General features: G+C 34.4%; 2 protein-coding genes across 5 annotated transcripts in view; one reads left to right on the plus strand and one right to left on the minus strand.

The window, feature by feature from the left end:
• The first annotated feature begins 8,005 nt into the window (after positions 1–8,005).
• LOC128678021 (uncharacterized protein) lies at positions 8,006–11,983 on the plus strand. The gene is made up of 4 exons (XM_053759239.2): positions 8,006–8,125; positions 10,175–10,322; positions 10,734–10,914; positions 11,204–11,983. The coding sequence occupies exons 1-4, from the start codon at positions 8,006–8,008 to the stop codon at positions 11,667–11,669; spliced, it is 915 nt and encodes a 304-aa protein (XP_053615214.2). The 3' UTR covers positions 11,670–11,983.
• Positions 11,980–18,113, minus strand: part of cic (capicua) — a 28,747-nt gene continuing 22,613 nt past the window's right edge. For all 4 annotated transcript variants that reach the window (XM_053759237.2, XM_053759235.2, XM_053759238.2 and 1 more), the window contains exons 29-31: positions 17,822–18,045; positions 17,503–17,623; positions 11,980–17,297 (exon numbers count right to left, since the gene is read on the minus strand). In XM_053759237.2, the coding sequence (XP_053615212.1) occupies positions 17,260–17,297; positions 17,503–17,623; positions 17,822–18,045 (383 nt within the window). In that variant the 3' untranslated portion in view covers positions 11,980–17,259. The remainder of the gene's footprint in view (positions 17,298–17,502; positions 17,624–17,821; positions 18,046–18,113) is intronic.

The following is an 18,113-nucleotide window of genomic DNA, read 5'->3' on the forward strand; positions in this document are numbered from 1 at the left end:
TGGCTTAGACTTCCGTTTGTCTTGGTTTTATTATTTGCTGTGAGTTGGCTGGGCCTTGGGACTAAGATAAATCAAACAATTTCGGGTTCTCCTTCTGACCTGCGTAGAAAATCTGTATTTAGCCTAGAAATATAATTTCTTTACATAAAGCGAGTGTTTAGAATGAATGTGGTATCAGTGAATTAGTTCTCATGCAAGGTAAAGAACAAAACCAGACAGGCTTTTAATGTTTATAAATTATTTTTTGTCATTTATTATGAACATAATTTATCAACGTAATTGTACGTAACTATGTATCCACTATGTTTTAACTGCGTGCATCGACTTGATTATTCTGTGATTAAATTAGCGAGAGTGAGCGGCGCGGAAATATCTTTACGAACGTGTTTGTCTGACCACAAGAACAGCATTATACTGGACGCAGAAACAGCGCCATTAAGCCAACATGTCCCGAAAATGGAGTGTGGCCCGACATTTGTAATCTGGGCTCGACTCAGACCGCCTTTTTGATTGAAGGCAGATTGTGTTGTTAAACACTGGCCAATGTGGATTGTCATCAAAAAAAAATCAAAAAGAATGTTTATTTTTTTATTTATTTTAATATTTTTCTTTACAAAATATTTCTGTATAATACAATGGACGCGATTGTCAAACAAAAATGATTATCGAATCCCTTTTTAAGTGTATCAATATTGCGATTGCAAGCGTTATCTCAGATGGGTGGGCAATAAAATAAAAGTTTGTATCCCGGCCGAATCTAACGGCACTTCGGGCTGCTTTGGAAACATTGTCTTTCCAAAGTTTGACTCGTAACTTAATTACAGTAATACTCGTAGCTCCAGCAGATATTCATAAACTAGACATTTTAAGCACTCTGGTCGAACATTTGGCAGCTGAAATGGGAAAAACTTGAACAATAAACTTTTAAAACTTATTTTATGAAAAATAGTCGACTTAAGCGCTCACTTAAAAACAAAATGATTTTACATAAAACATGCAATATATTTTAAAATGTTCTCGACAAATGGACGGCGGTAGTGCGTAAAAGCCCCCATCGTTTAAAATGGTGAAACATTTATAAAATTTTCGTAAGTTCAATTTATTACTTTGGTACAGTAGTAGTGTTACGAGTATTTTATTTTAAGATCGAAAACATTTAAATTAATTAAAAATATATAAAATATTACTTTATCCAAAAATCGTATCTAGATATTTCACCTTGTTCGATTTTCTGAAATTATATGTAATCACCTAACTATAGTTACGCATATCAATCAATGCTATGTTTCGACACGCGTAGACGTCTACACATCTACGAAACTTCTTCGTAGCGAACCGCTACGAAGACTAACGTAGCTCGTAGCTATTTGCCTTACGAGGTAGGAACAATATTTTGTTTTAATAAAGGTGTTGTTGCTAGGCAAACGTCCGTTTTTGGACTTTCTATCTTCTCTTTGTTGCTTTATACAAATCTGTCTAGCCTTTTTAATTATTTACAGTAATAATAGGCAGCGTAGTGTAGTTCCATTTCTATGATTCTTTGAGACCTGAGACGCTTTCGCATACAAAATGTACTTTAATTAATGGCACATAAAACTGTTAACCATGTAACCAAATAAACGATTTTTCTTTCTTTCTTTCTTTCTTTCACATTTAATATGTCCTTTTACATGTAAAATTAAACGATCAATTTAAAATTTCAATTGCACACGACACCACACCAATTAATTATTATTCAGGGAGTTCATTATTACTGCCAATGGTTCACAGCTGAATTTACCATTTGCATTCAGTTTCAATCAGTAGTAATTAACAGGTTCATTTAAATAAAACTAAACGATTGCGTTCCGAACTCGCGACAGGCAGTAACATAAAGCGGCAGTCCATTGCTATACGCAGCTATACTGAGCTGAGGTACAATACTATTCAGTTACTCTTGCGATCGGAATGCATTAAGAAAATTTTTCCATGGTTCAAAAATAATATGGTTAAATTGTACGATTACGAGTTAAATTGTTCTTCATATAAAACAAAAGTGAAGGAAATGTAATTTAGGGGGAAATTTCACAAAATACAATAAGTATATAGCAGCTTATAAATATTGAATGATATTCAGGAGCAAGCACATTTATAGATAAAAAAATAATGATGAGTCTTTAATACATAAATAGGTATGGGTATGTAGCGTGCATAGTGTAGTATGGAAACTCAAATATGAGATGGCGCCTGTGGATGGCACAATCTTTAATAACTTCAGCCAATTAATATCTATTCCGTTTGATAAGGATTGAATGTCGATAAATAAAACTTCACCAGTCTAGACTTAATGAACAATCGAATAAATATATAAGGGATAAATTAATTAATTATTGATATACAACTGTAGTCTGCAGAATTATTAAGAAAAAAACAAAATCTAGTGCACTCATAAACTTGCTCTAAACAGTGCATTCAGTGGATTCGGTGTATCGGTTACACCGTGGCCGGTCAGGGCTCGCAGACATAGAATGATATAGATTAGACACTTATATCTAAAAATTGGGTCGTCAAGCGTAATATGCGTGCCAATGGTCTGACAACCAGGGATGCCAACGGCCATGCGAAGTGGAGACGGAAAAGTAGGGAAGCGAACCCTAGTCTCCAACGCTAAACGGTTGGGGATGAAGACGGGAATAGGCTCAGATGAGAGAGAGACAGATCTAAAAAGATAATAGTAGAATATACAGGTATGTGAAAAATAAATATTTTCTCCTGAAATCATTTCCAAGTTCTATATATTATAATAAATTCAATTCGAATATATCGATGATGTATTCGAATTTATGAATGAGATGTCGATTTTCTTCATCTTTAACATGTAAACAAAAAAACAAGAGTTCATAAATACTTATTTCGTTTTCAAACAATTGAACTATTGCATTTGCATTACTCTCTTTTGTTTTCCTCTCAAAGGTAGCCAGTGAATGGACCCATCCCAGTAAACTGTTTATAAAGATAACTTTGCATCATCGATTCAAAAGGAATTGCTTTCCGAGCAGGTAGTGCATTTGTTCAGTGTTGCCATTGCACATAAAGGCGAGTATCCACTTAAATCGTTACCAGCTTAGATCGCTATGCTCACCACATAAAAATACACTCACGTTACATAAAAGAAATAAAAACCTCAATAACTAAAACAGTAAAAAATTTGTAAATTTTAACATGTTTGCAACAATTTGTTATCTTTTATTTTGTTTAGGTCCTAATAATTAGTTTAGTATTTTGGTAATGCAAATAAAAATCAAAATACACGATTATGTATACATAACTCTTTTATATATTTCTGTTCATTTGATTTGAAGAATTTTAATTTATAACAGGGTATTATTTTGTCTTGAAAATTTCAACTAAACACGTAATTCATATCTAAAATACTAAAATAAATTCTAGTAACATAGCGCATAGTTTGGCATGTGGGCCAAACGAAACGCAAATGGACCTTTGCTTGGATGACCAATGAAAATCCCCCGCCTCTTCAGACAATATGGAACTTGAATAAATTTCACTTAGCTAAATGCACCTTACGATATTAAAGTTATCCGGAATAGAAAACTGAGCCAGTTTCCATATATTTGTAAAGTCAATCATATTAAAGTCTTGTTTATGGAGCGTTTTATGTCCTTGCTTTGTAATTTGGAAATAAAATATTCTGTTTGCCTCGCCAAAAGGTTTTTTAATGTAGTGCAGTTTGAAATATCATAATAATGACTTATGTTCGCGACTTGTTCTGTGCGAACTGGATTGGGTCAGAATTGGGTTTAAGCTATAAAAAGAGTTATTGTTGCTTTCATTAGGAATGTATATGAGTGTTCATCATTCAGTAATTATGTTGTCCTCAAATTAAATAATACTTAAACAAAAAATAGATACAATAGTGCCTAGATACCTATCTTCAAATTAATCTAGAGACTTAAATTAATCAGCTCAAAATTTAATTTAACCGCGAAACCGTCTAAGTACCTCCGGAGAACGTGTTAATCCACCCATCAAAGACAATTTTGGGCCAATTGAACTCCATCCACCCGAAGTTAATCCTGAATTCTGGATAATGGCAAGGGGGCAATCTGCAGTTTAGGTACGAAAAGACACAGGACCCTGCGAGGGGCAACGGGCACGGGTCGGTAACCCAACTGAGAAATATCTCAGTTAGGTTACCGACTGCCAGTTGTCATGCGCGTTCAACAATAGGCATATTTTTATTGCGAGTTTCAACCCTACATGCTTTTTCTTATCGGGTCAAAATAGCTTTTCAGACGATACTTAATCAGACTTAGAGATCCCTCTATCGTTGGCTTCGTTGAAGTCCTCCATAGTCCAGGACGTGGTAGCAGTTAGTACACAAAATCAAGCGAGTCATTGATTGAATGGCACTGTCATTAAGTTAAAAGTTATGTCTGAAAAAAAGTAAATACTTGGCTTTGTTTTAATGGCATCTGCAGTTTTACTATGTAATATTTTGAATATATCGTTTAGTTGTAATAATACGTTATTTTAAACAGTATCTTGCCAGGCGGAAGCATCTCTCCAATTATAAACGTTCGTGCCACGCAATAAGTTTCTTTTTGGCTTGATTGAAAGACAACTTTATGAAGATTGTATAATCAAAGCCTTCTGTATGTGTATATTATTGATTCTGTGTTAATGGCTTGAAGCCAGAGTTATAATTGATTGCGTGAAGGTTAGGCTAGTCGCGAGGGAGAGCTAACGTCAAACGCTAATCGACCATTAGTTGGAAATCATTGAGGGCTGCTCACGTATGCAGAAACATTATGCTTGTCGCAGACTTGATATTACACGTCTTTGCTGCGTTTGAATGCTTAAATAAATAAATAAATATATTAGGACAAACCACACAGATTGAGCTAGCCCCAAAGTAAGTTCAAGACTTGTGTTATGGGATACTAACTCAACGATACTATATTTTATAACAAATACATATATAGATAAACATCCAAGACCCGGGCCAATCAGAAAAAGATCGTTTTCCATCATGACCCGACCGGGGATCGAACCCGGGACCTCTGGGTTCAGTGGCAAGAACTTTACCACTGCGCCACCCAGGTCGTCAATGCTTGCTTTAATGGTTTATTAATTGTACACATAGGTGTGAAAATCCACAATCACACCTATCTGCCACATTATGTGGCAAAACATGCTTCGCAATAAAATATTTCTATCGCTATCGCCAGCACACACATCATAGAGAATAGTATAATCTTAGATGCAAATTACAACTAATTCATATATTGTTTAATATACGTAATTTTATAGCACAAACAAACAGTCTAGTACGACGTATTAATCGCATCGATAATAATAAAGACTAAATTAAAAATTTACGAAACCCACGTTGCTGGCATCATCTCATCTGCTAGAAAAGAGGCGTAAACGCACACGACGAATGCACATTTTCCAAATATAACTAAGAATACTCTTTCAAATAAAAAAACTCGATCCAAATCGGCCGTTTGGCTGCTACGTTACCACGAACAAACAGACATACACACAGACACATTAAACTTATAACTCCCCTCCTGTCGTTAGGGGTTAATAATGAGCAGGTAAAACGTCTTAAGCGACTTCCCTCCGTAAAGCACCTTTTCTCATGGAATCTTAATCCTAACTAATATTATAAATGCGATAGTAAGTTGGTTTGTTACCTCTTCACGCTTTATATACTCAACCAATCTTCTTGAAATTTTGCATAGATGTAGTTAATATGGAGAAGGACATAGGGTATTTTTCATCCCGAAACATAGTCATACATTTTGTCCTAACGACAAGGCTGTCGTTAACAGACAGGCGTCTGAACGAGGCATAGTATCTGACACACGAAACTGTGAAAGCACTTAGCGGATTTCCCCCGCGACGCAGCGCAGTCACTCGCTCTGATTGACATAGCACAGGATTGTTCACAAATAATATTAGTTTCCAATACGCTAATGTCTCCGTATACAATCACCGCTTTTTTTTTATTAAAAACTCATATCAAAGATAAATGTATTTAGCGGAGAGAAAGGAACCAGGACTCATCAAAGATGGATAAACGCGGCGACCGGAATTTATCTATATTTCCGTTCTTATCATTTCACAAAAAGATTTATTTCGACATTTCTTCTCAGCAGTGGTCATTCCGAAATGCTAGTAGTTTGCTAGAAATTACTAATAAGTAATATAAAATTTGTCGTGAAAAAATACCTGTGAAGGTCCAATTTCTGAAAAAAATATTTGATTTGATTTCAAATCAAAATTTGATTGTAAAATTAAACTATAGGGCACAACTACTCACGGAACCTCTGGAATGAGGCACCGGATTATCAAGTTTGTCAATTTCGACGTAGTGATAGAAATGGTCGGGTTGTTGACCCTTCCAAAATATCTGATCATATTTATATTATTTATTTAATTATCATTTCAACTCCTTGGCTTTACTTTAATTTATTTAATCATTTATGTACACAAAATAACATGGTAAATATAAAAAATATAATGGGAGGCCAAGGTACATACTAGGTATTTATATATCTTCCAGCAGTCCCTTGTGTAGACCGTAGAGATGTTATAACGGAGAGTATTCTACCTACGAAGTTTTAATAATTTAATAATATTTTAACTTAAGAAATAAAACTGTCAGGATATACCTACCGGTTCTGAAAACAAAAACACACCACGTCGTAACATTAAAGGATTTCAACATATTATTAAAATCAGTTTTTATATAAACAAACGGAAGCATCGCGCAGCAATATCTCAGTTGAAAATAACGCGAAAGCATAAAAGCTTTATGTTCTAGTCGTTCGAGATAATTAAATTTGCTTTCAGTGGTTCCACGGTGAAATAAAAACTAGTTAAAATGAATAAAGAAAAGACTGTTTGCTGGGTCTAGCTGTTATATTGTTTTATTAAAAAAAAACAACAACGGCAGTAATTTGTTTAGTCGCCTGGTCAGCCTGTTCACATAAAGTGCTCCTTGATGACTTTTATAAAACGAGTTAACTTAGTAGTTAAGTACTATATTTAAGTTAAAGATATTACTTAAAGTACTTATAGATCAAGGCTAATTTTATGTACTCTCCTTTTTTTTAACTCCGTTTGCAAGAGCGAATTTGCCCGCGGCTTCGCCCGCGTATTTTCCCACGGGAACAGTTATTTTTCCGGGGTGAAAGGTACACTATGTCTTTCTCCACACTGAAAACTATTTGTATGAACAATTTCAAGAGAAATCAATAGAGGTAATAAACAAACTTACTTTTACATTTATAATATTAGTTAGGATTCCTCACGACTTCCTGGTCATAATGAAACACACACAACGACTTTCTTGGCAATAATAATGGAGTGATTTGCTATTGAATTCTCTATTTCATACACAAGTTTCACGCATTAGACGATAAATTTATCAAATACGAGTAGAGTGCAAGTTTCCTCAAGGTGGTAGTTTCCTTCACCGGAAGGAAGGTGGGCGTCGATGACTACTAGTTATTGTAGATGAGCAAGATTAGTATACAAACATACGTGGCACAAGTAGGATTCAAAACCTACGACCTTCTTTGTTGTTGCAAATAAATATTTGTCGGAGTATTATAAAAGTGGCTGCTAGCGCCATCTAGTTTGTAGTTTGTTAACTGATTTCATTCAAAACACAATATCGTCACACTGACATGTGACCATTTAATTAATAGGTACTCACGAAGTACTTACTAAATCCATGCATGTGACAGTTTGTCTTTGGTAGAAGGTAGAATGAAAATATTCAGTAGCAGTGTTAGCAAACGAATAAAATGAATGAATGAAACGGTTGAACAAGAGTCGGATTCAAATCTTGTTCGGTGAGTTGTTGCCTGTGGTTGTTGCCTGTGGTTGTTGCCTTCTTGAAGATTCACTTGTCGCGCAAAGTGGTCGTGTGATCTTTGAGATTATTTATTAGGGAAGTCAATTATGTAGTTGGTGTGTGCACACGATAGTTATGGCTTTGTTCAATATGAACAAAGCCATAACTAGCTTTGTGATTATAGTGAAGTGGCAGAGCCTTTGGTATTGGATTCTCTATGATTATACGCAAGGTGGCTTTAAGGTGGCAGAAACAGTAAGAAAACATGCTTGTGGTGTTCTATTGTGATTATGACTAGATGCTTAATAAGAGTTCTTTGCTATCTATCAGCAATTCTGGTGGGTAATTGTGATTGGTTAGTTAACACGGTGGGTCGTGGATCAAAAGACTACAGCGTGCGGAGCAGTGGGCACCAGCTAGTGTTAAATATTTTTACTACATTTACTATACAGTCACAGTAAATTGGATACAGATCTAAGGCCAAAGACTGTAGAGAACGTAAGTGAAGGTACAGAGAAAATATATATAGGTATTATATCCGTGCATTTTCATCTCTGACTTGATATTTCAGACTACGTGACATTGATAGCTCACTGGGCTATGGAATTAGTAGGTAAGTACTCTGTTATGCACTATAGGCATCACACACAAGACAATCTCATAACTATTCATGGAATACGACGACATCGGTAGCGCAGTGGTAAAGAGCTTGCCTCTGAACCGAGAGGTCCCGGGTTCGATCCCCGGTCGGGTCATGATAGAAAATGACCTTTTTCTGATTGGCCTGGATCTTGGATGTTTATCTATATATGTATTTGTTATAAAATATAGTATCGTTGAGGTAGTATCCCATAACACAAGTCTCGAACTTACTTTGGGGCTAGCTCAATTTGTGTTATTTGCCCTAATATATTTATTTAATTAGTACTACTAATTCCATGCAACTATCTACTTACTACAAATACTAGACTGATGATTATGACTGAAAAGGGTTACACGTGACTATACACTAACTTAACGGTTGTGAACGTGTTGCCATTGCCAGGCGGCTTAGCGAGTGATGTAGTAATGTTGACTTAGTCTAATGACTTGATTTCTGAAAAATCTGGGCACACGGCAGTGCCCCCGCAAGTCGAGCAAAAAAGGCACGGCCGCAACTTATTATCATATCAATATTAAAAATCTTTTAGGTTTTAAATAAATAGATCGACTTGGCCATCGCATGATTAGATTGTCACGATACAACACTACGGGCCATCAACCTGGTTTCTCACCAAAGTCCTTCCGATGTGGGATGATTTAGGTGAGTATCTTATAAGAAATTAATGGTCCTAAAATTTAAATGAGAAAGGCGAAAAAGAGTATTAGTGAATGGTGATAATTTGCGTAATAACTTAAGATAGAAGATCCCTTAATTAGGGACTAAATAAATTACGCGACTTGGTAACATGGATCTCACAACTTTTTACGGTAGAAAAACTGAGCTGCGAGACTTGGGTTTTATACGGCATGTTTTTGATGGCATTAAATGTTTCTAGGAAACTGATTGTAGTGTAGTCATTAGACTACAACATAATGTAATGAGATTCTGCAACGATTCATTCCACAATCAAAATCTTCCATAATCAAATGTTAATCAATCGTGCAACGTCACTAATTCATCTGTCTTCTTTACTAATACATCTAGTTTATACTGGGGGACTTCGCTCCCGTGGGGGATTTTGACCACCATTTGGGTGTACCAAATTTCATAACAATCCGTCCAGTAGAGTTCGCGTGAAAGAGTAACAAACATACATACAACCGTACATCCTCACAAATTGTCGCATTTATATAATATTAAGTAGTATAGGTATTAAAAAAGTGCTCACTTCGAGTTGTACGGAATAAAGAGCAGAGTGCTAGTGCATTTCGGTGCACTAGCACTCTGTACATAATTTACTCTGCTGTATATACTCTATGCACAAACGCAACAAACGTCCGTCACAAACAATTCATTCATTCATTCATTCAAAGAGGGAGGATATAATCACTCACTCATTCATTTCATTGTCATGTCATTTGTCATTAGGTATCCAACCAATCTAGATTCTATTCTCTAAGAACCAATCAATCCTCTAACGTTTTGGAAAATAAAATAAATACTATACCTAATTTACTTGAAATTACTACTGTATCCATGGCTCTATTATTTATAATTTAAAAATACGTACCTTACTAGTGGTTAACATGAAATCTTGCGTAGTGCACCTCGGAAAATTGTATCGGCCTCTTTTCCTAACCTCTCGAAATTATTGCCAACAGAAATCTATTTATCAACGAGATGAGGAAGGCGAGAAAACTCGGATGGTGCGAGGGAAACCTTACCCCGAATGGCGGAAACCCTGGATTAAACGAGACGGGGAATGGAAAAGTAAATTCTCAGCATTTATAGAGAAAAATCCTAGCCCAGGTAAGGTAACTCAAACTGTAATTTAGTTTTTGTACTGACCCAAAACTATCATTAAGTGACAAATACTTTACGACATATTTAAAGGGGTTGTGAAATTGGTCTTCCATTTTATGGAAATGTTCAATGTTATATTCATAATAGTTATGTCAGTCCAAATTCTCAAACTTTATCCAAGTTGTAATATCTCATCAACATAATTTTAGCCATTGAGCTCATGCCTCGTCACTTATGCTATCCTCCTTTATCCTGCGCCTCTCACCCATGTATGACATGCAACTTGCATTGTCTGCTCAGCTCTGCAGCTCTTCAGACACTTCTATCACTTAAACATGGCAATATATATAGTATGTACTTTACAGAGTTAAAATATTTATCTGCTTTTTTATTGGACTATTTATTTCTCTCTTGCAGATGTTATGTATGCATTATCAAAATTACCAACCCTAACTATAGATGACATAAGACAATGGTGGGCTGACATGAAAGTAATACAAGAGATACAGAACCAAAAGCATTTGCCTGAGAGAGTTGCAACCCTAGGTTCAAACTTAGCTGCTCTTCATTTCTTTACATATAGAGGATGTGCAGTCAGGTATTATTTTTTTTAAATTTATTTTGTAAAATTCAAGTCAAAGAGTCATTCTAGGGTAAGCCTATTTAAAGCTCTATAATTGGGTTGCATGCTAGAAAGTACTCTAGAATGTGTCCATGTCTGTCTGCAGGTTACATGTTGATTAAATATTTAAAATAAAAAATAAAGATCTTGATTGATTCTTACAACCACCCTTAGATAGAATAAACTAGGGAATAAAGGTTATGGGCTGGCAACCTGTACCTAATTAAGAATCTTCACTCCAGTAATATGAAATTTCCTCTTTCAGAATGAAAGGCTCAAAAGAATGGGTGTCGGGAGATGTTTTTACACTTAATTTACCTTCTAGCTATGTTGAGGGCCACTATGTGGAAGCAATAGATTGTACAAAATTTCACCACAATGGCATACGCTTTGAGGGAATTGAGAACTTAGCAGGATTGAATTTCCTGAAATGGCTTTCACTAAAGAATAATAAATATGTTGATGTGTGGTGTCTTGAGAGAATAGCTGTACAGAATGGTAGATCTCTTGAGTTCCTTGACATCAGTGGCTGTAAATTATGTGTAGGATGTATTATTGCTATATCCAGAATGAGTGCTTTGAAATATTTAGTTATCACAGACCCAGGACCTGATGTAGAAGTTCAAGCTGGTATTTCTATGCTCGAGCAGAGTAAACCACATTTATTGATAAAAGCCTTAGAACCAAAGATTGATTCTTCGAAAAAATCAGACAAAAAACTGAGTCCATAAACAATCCACTTAAAAAGAATAGTGAATGTACTAAAAGCAGTCATTAGAAAGCATAGTTTGATTATGTGATACACCAGACAATATATAGCCAAGTACACAAGGTTAACCTCAGGAGTATCATGCCTGAATTTGTCTCTATTCAGAGATGGATTTTGCTGGGCCCAAACGTTTACGCCCCTTTTCGCCCGGGCGCAAACCCATCATAAACCTTTATAAATTGTAAATAAGAATAATCAAATTATAGTACAAAATGTGTAAATTTAGTATATGTTATTTGTAGGGTGAAACAGTAATAAATAAAATTCTGATATGTGTTCGAGGTTTTTATGTTTTAACATAAGTTCATACAATGATCCAATATGCTTGAACAAACTGTCCACAAATGCTATGGTTAATTTACTAATATGATACTGCATACAATGTCTGCCTGCTTGTTTGTTGTTACAATGTCTAAGTTTAAAAGTGCCATTTATTTGGTCCATAAGTTGGATTCATAAACATTTTAAAAAATCTTGCTTATGTGTTTATTTCAGATATTTTTCTGATGATTCTTTTCTAATTCAATCATATACATTAAATTGAACACTAAATAAAACTTCTAAACAAGATATTTACAATTACACCATTTTGACTAAACAATTAGACTAATGCCTTATGTAGAAGAAATAAATAACGAATATGAAATGCTTTATTTAAAATGTCCTTTTTGAAATAATTGCTAATAACCTTAATATTTAACATTTGTTATATGCAACACAGTGAATTCAGTCTAATAAACAAACTGCTTATTATCCATTGTTTATTGACTAACAAAGCCTAGGAAATAAACTACACAAAAATCAATGACAGAAAGACTTAATAAAATGATAATCAACTAAGGTTTGAAAGTCAATAAGGCACTAGTAATATGCAGCTCATCCCCTTTACGATTTGTTTCATATTTGTTATTACAATTATAATAACACACTAGAGACATCCACCCAAGTACTCAACAACCAATGGACAGCATGAAACAAATTGAAAACATTCAGTACAAACCATCAACAACTGTCAAACAAATGTTATTTTTACTCTACATTAGTTTATTGCAACATAATCTTAACATATGCATAACCTTAGGTGCACATTGAAATTAGACTTGTGTGGAGACACAAACATGATAAAATATATTTATTAAAATATAAATAAAACAATTGTTGAAAGATTGATGTCAACAACTATTAAATCAACTGGTAAAATAAATGGTCCTTAAGTGTTATGCTGATTCACGTGTAAGGAGTAATTATATCAAAATATGCTTCATATAATTTAAAATTTGACACTATTCTGTCGTGATTGAATTGGAAATATTTTTAAAATGTTACTTATTCATACAATTATTTTAGAACTTTATTTAAATATTATTTGTTTTCACCAGGTGTAGTACAAATATTAAAATTTCAGCTCTATGGTAACAGTTCATGTATAAAATGTATGGTCTGTTTACACAGAGCTATCACGATAATTATTTTGAGGCTTACATTTAATGATATAATAATGCACAAATCGACCTATTAAAATACAATCCAAATATTTGTACTGCGCCTAAAGAAATCGAATCTAAAATCTGAACAAATATAATTGTTTATCTATTGCATATTTGTCTAATACTGGAAACGACACTCTAAAATGGATCGAGAAATTTAAAAGTCCAGACTAGCTATTATCGTGAAACATGACTACATACATTACTGGTAACAACGTCTTTATTAATGACATACTATTATTATGAAGGTATTATCTCGTTACAAAAAAAATAGGTGGTCTGCATTACAGAGTTGCCACTGACTAATAGTAACACGTGACTATCATATCGGGAAACAGGCGTGATAATATTTAGGTATCTTGACAAATCTGAGCCCTTGAGTCTCAAAATGACATTAACAACATCTTCAATATAGGCAGACCTGTAAAAATACAATCACTTGCTAATCAAGACATACCTTCATAAAATAGAATATCTTGTACGAGTTGTATAACAACAATGATTATGACAATGACCAATTGACTATGCGATGACTGACACCAAGTTCTTGTCTTTAGTATAGTTATCTTGATTTATTGTAGGCTTGAGTGGATAAAATAGTTCTTTTTCACATTGTAGTACTTTAATTCATTTACAGGAATCAAGCACTGTTGTCATTGTTAATGTAATCACAATAGTGTTAATATTAAAAGGGCACTATAAATGTTTGCTTTAGCTATACAATCAACAGAACTCGATGTCAACCAACGCTATAACTATTACGATACGTTTAACAGTGCGAAAATATCTCTTACGTTTAATTTTTAATAAATTCATTCCACTTCCGGACTCCTAAAGCAATGTCTAAATACTAATAACGCCAAAGAGATCATTAAAAATACAATTTTGATATACATAACATTTGTATTGGCCGAAAATTTTCAAATATATATTATATTATATTTCTCCTTCCATTATTATTAATTAGCATTATCTAAATAAAACTTAATTACTTTGAGAGCCGGGAACTCTTAACACTAGTTTAAAAGTAAAATTTAATATTTACAGTGAGATTATGTTATTGTATAAATATTGATTTATCTAGTGTCGTTAATGTTTGAGCTGACCAACTGTCGTTATGTTCCAAAATGATCACTACTTCACTTACTGATAGATAAAACGCCGATATCAATTTTGTATTGTATTTGTCTAATATTTATGTTTCTGATTATTCAACTCATTGAAAGGGCTTTATTTTTGTTTATTAAGATAATATTAACCAGCTATAGCCATTGAAGCCATGTAGCCATGCACAACAAGCAAAGATGAGTTGAAATACTCAAACTACTGTCGTATTTTGTCACTTCTCGTATCTAATCAAACATGGCATCCAAAAAGTAATTAAAATCACTCCGCGTGGCTTAAAAGTAAATCACTGTACATAGAAATAATTAAATAAGTAGATATCCATCTAATAAAAAATGTTTTCTTTTTCAAACATGTGGAAGACCAACATCACAACATAAATACAAACGATACAAAATAATTAAGACTTAAATAATATTGTACGCACCAATTTTCAACTTGCTCTGTGAATATTTTTCTCTTTTGCATTTATATTTATACCAATCGACAAATAAAGTGTCACATGCGTATATTTCTATGCTTTTTGCCGCATTCAAACCAACGTAGGAGTATCGTTGACGGAAGTACTGTACACGTTACTTGACTATTGGTACTCACTATGTAAAACAAGGACGCAAGGAACCACTGTGCGTCAAAAGCCGTTTATTATAATCTTTTTAAATGCAAAGAAACTAAAAACAAATAACAGACTGATCAACGAACGACGCTATCTAATAAATGTAAAATCAACCAAAAAATCAGTAATAAAGTTGAACGAAAACAGTAAATAATGTGGATCATTTGTGATTTTGGCTGACTATATTTTGCATTGAGAGTTCGGCGTCCTTATTTAACCATGTCATTATATCCCTCCCCTAACTAAGGCAAGCAACAGTGGAATACGATAAATAAAATATTACACTCGCAGAATGGACGTACATTACAAGTATATTGCGACATTATACAACCGTAAATACACTTCAACCCAAATAAGGACTTACATAAGATTACACAAATTAATGTATTGAGATCGTGCCCATAATGAGTAAAGTGCTAGCTAATTAGATGTTCAGTTTAATGCACAATTAGCTACTGTATTGATAGTTTATTAAATGTCAAAAACCTTTTCTTACTGATAGATGATTAAACTCAATTGTGCATTATACTATAGCATCCCAAAATAAACACGCAATTATGATCATAATCTCCAGTTACAATCAATATTGTGTTATTTATTTGATGACATAAGCATTAATGACCGCCTACTCGAAGGGTAGGAATAAAGCGAGAAATAAATACATAAGTATGGCATTAATTACATTTCGAATGATGATATTTTTTTGTATTTTTTTTTCTTTTTTGTCTGGACGAAAATTCCATACAGCCTTTAATGAACTAATTATAATCATAGTGATGTTCCAGGGCTATCGAATACCTTCGACTGGTATCGTCAACAAGTGCCAAAATCTGGAAATTACAGAAGAAATCAAAGCCTCTGTAACAGACATCATCAAACACATTGTTAACAAAAATTGGGCATTTATAGTATAATAATGTCACTCACAGAATCTGGTTATTTTGTCTATCATTTTCAGAATGCATTTGTCGACGATACCATTCAAGACATATATACAAGGAATGTAAGTTCTCTTTGGCAAGTTGTACTGTAACATATTGCGTTCAAAATGACCGTGGTGTTCTGTGTTGGTGGTGTTATTCACTAAATGGAAAATTAGACTAACAATATTGTTTATAAAATGCAGTCCAAATCTGTGAATACTATATAAAAATGGTCTCAGTTCAGTACCACTTGACAGAACTGGATATAAGATGCTTGCTTTATACTACGTACGATCTTGGCACTTAACAGCATGTTGGATATTGTATTTATTTTTCTTCCAAAACTGCTATGACTCACGAACACATTACAAATTGCATTAGCATGAAAGAATTAAAGATATCGTACCTATCATAAAGCAAACTATCTGTACGTGTATGTAAAACCGCTTTTATTTCATATCATAGTCATAAACATTTCTCGCCGTTACACTGCCAATGTTATTTGCCGTCACAAATAACTTTTTAATTATTACCGCGAAATTCAATAACCGTTACCGAAACCCTAACTTCCACCTATAGCTATACGAAATAAGATTCCCCCAATATTTGTCCAAGTGGACAGTTTGAGTCTAAATTCCCTTACCATTCTCAAAGGTACGAACGATAGCACGGAACACACTATAAACTTAAATGTACAGATTAAAAAGAAATAAAGTAATTATTGCTTCAAATCATAATATTTCGTTAAATAAAGCATTGAACTGTAGAAGCTTAGACAAGCTATTGGAATAGTCGATATTTCGTAGTCTTTCATTCGCAAAGTTAGTATATTCACATTAACTAATTTCCATAACATTTTAATGTGAATAGACCTTCGTTCAAATCGATTTTTAAATAATCCATATTAGTATCGATAACGCATCACAATCATTTCACAGAGTTATTTTTATAGATTTTTTAACATTTTTTTCTTAAAATTACAATTTGGATATTAAAACACGACTATCAATTAGTTCTATACTGATTCGATTCAGTGTAATTTAAATGCGTTCATATCCGAATTTTCATCATTGTGTCATATTAAAAAGTACCTCACAGTAATAAAATAGGCCCTCTTACATACACAAATTAAAATCACACATACTCCACTGCACTCAATACAATGTAGACTTCTGTTCATATTATTTAGCCGTTGACAGACCCTTATACAATCGCATAACAAAACCATCAATTTTATGAATTCACTTGATATAAGCCAAAAGATTTTCACACTTTCCATAACCTTCAAACTAAACGACGCGCGGTTGTAAACATTTGTACCTCCTACATTGCTGGGTCGGTGTAAACAGCTAAACAACTCGCCTACTCTTGCACCACAATGGAGATAGTGTATCCGCATCGCTAACTAGCCGTCGACGTCACTATTGGAGAGTTCACGTCTGAAAAATGGTAAAAATAAATTGTTATTCAACCAATAAGAACTAATAGCTCTATATGACAGTTGCCAATAAAAATAAATATTTCTTGTTCATGTTTAATTTTTTTTACTGTTTTTAAGTTTGCATTTTTTTTTTAAATGTTGGTTCCTTTTCATCACGGGAATATTTGTCTACTATTAATACATTTATAATATTATAGACTTACTGGTAGGTGTGTTAACCTCCGAATGCGGCGTGAGGTTGTTCTGAGCCATCAGTTTCTGCCGAACTTCGCGGATTTTCAGTTGCAAAGACATTTTCGTCGGGAATATGTCCATGTGGGTCGCCTGAAAGAGTAAATGTGTTAAAATAATCTATAGTTTTGTGAATTTGAAAATTTCTTCCCAAACAAACATACATAAATAATTAAAAATCTTTGCTGTTTGGAGAAATTCTACAAATGAAAATGTACTTTATTTGAAATTCTAAACAAACAGATTTGTAGAATGGAATCTGTCTGAAATCCGTAATAGTGTTGAGGGTACCTGGAACTGCGTGGTGGCCTGCGTGGAGGGGAACATGCCGTGGTCGTGGAACAGCTTCATGACGAGGTGCCGGCGCTGCTCCAGCGTGCGCCGGTGCCCCGCCTCGCCGCGTGCTGCGCCCCCGCCCGCGCCCCCGCCGGCGCCCCCGCCAGCGCCCCCGCCCGCGCCCCCGCCCGCGCCCGAGCACGGCGTGCGCGGAGACATCTCCTCTAGACTCTCTGGCGCTGGAAATTTTATTTTTTGAATCTTATATCTGGCTTCGCTCGGGTAAAATCTTCGGCGAAAGCCGTAT

This window comes from Plodia interpunctella, chromosome 19 (genome assembly GCF_027563975.2).
Source record: "Plodia interpunctella isolate USDA-ARS_2022_Savannah chromosome 19, ilPloInte3.2, whole genome shotgun sequence".
Lineage (NCBI taxonomy): Eukaryota > Metazoa > Arthropoda > Insecta > Lepidoptera > Pyralidae > Plodia > Plodia interpunctella.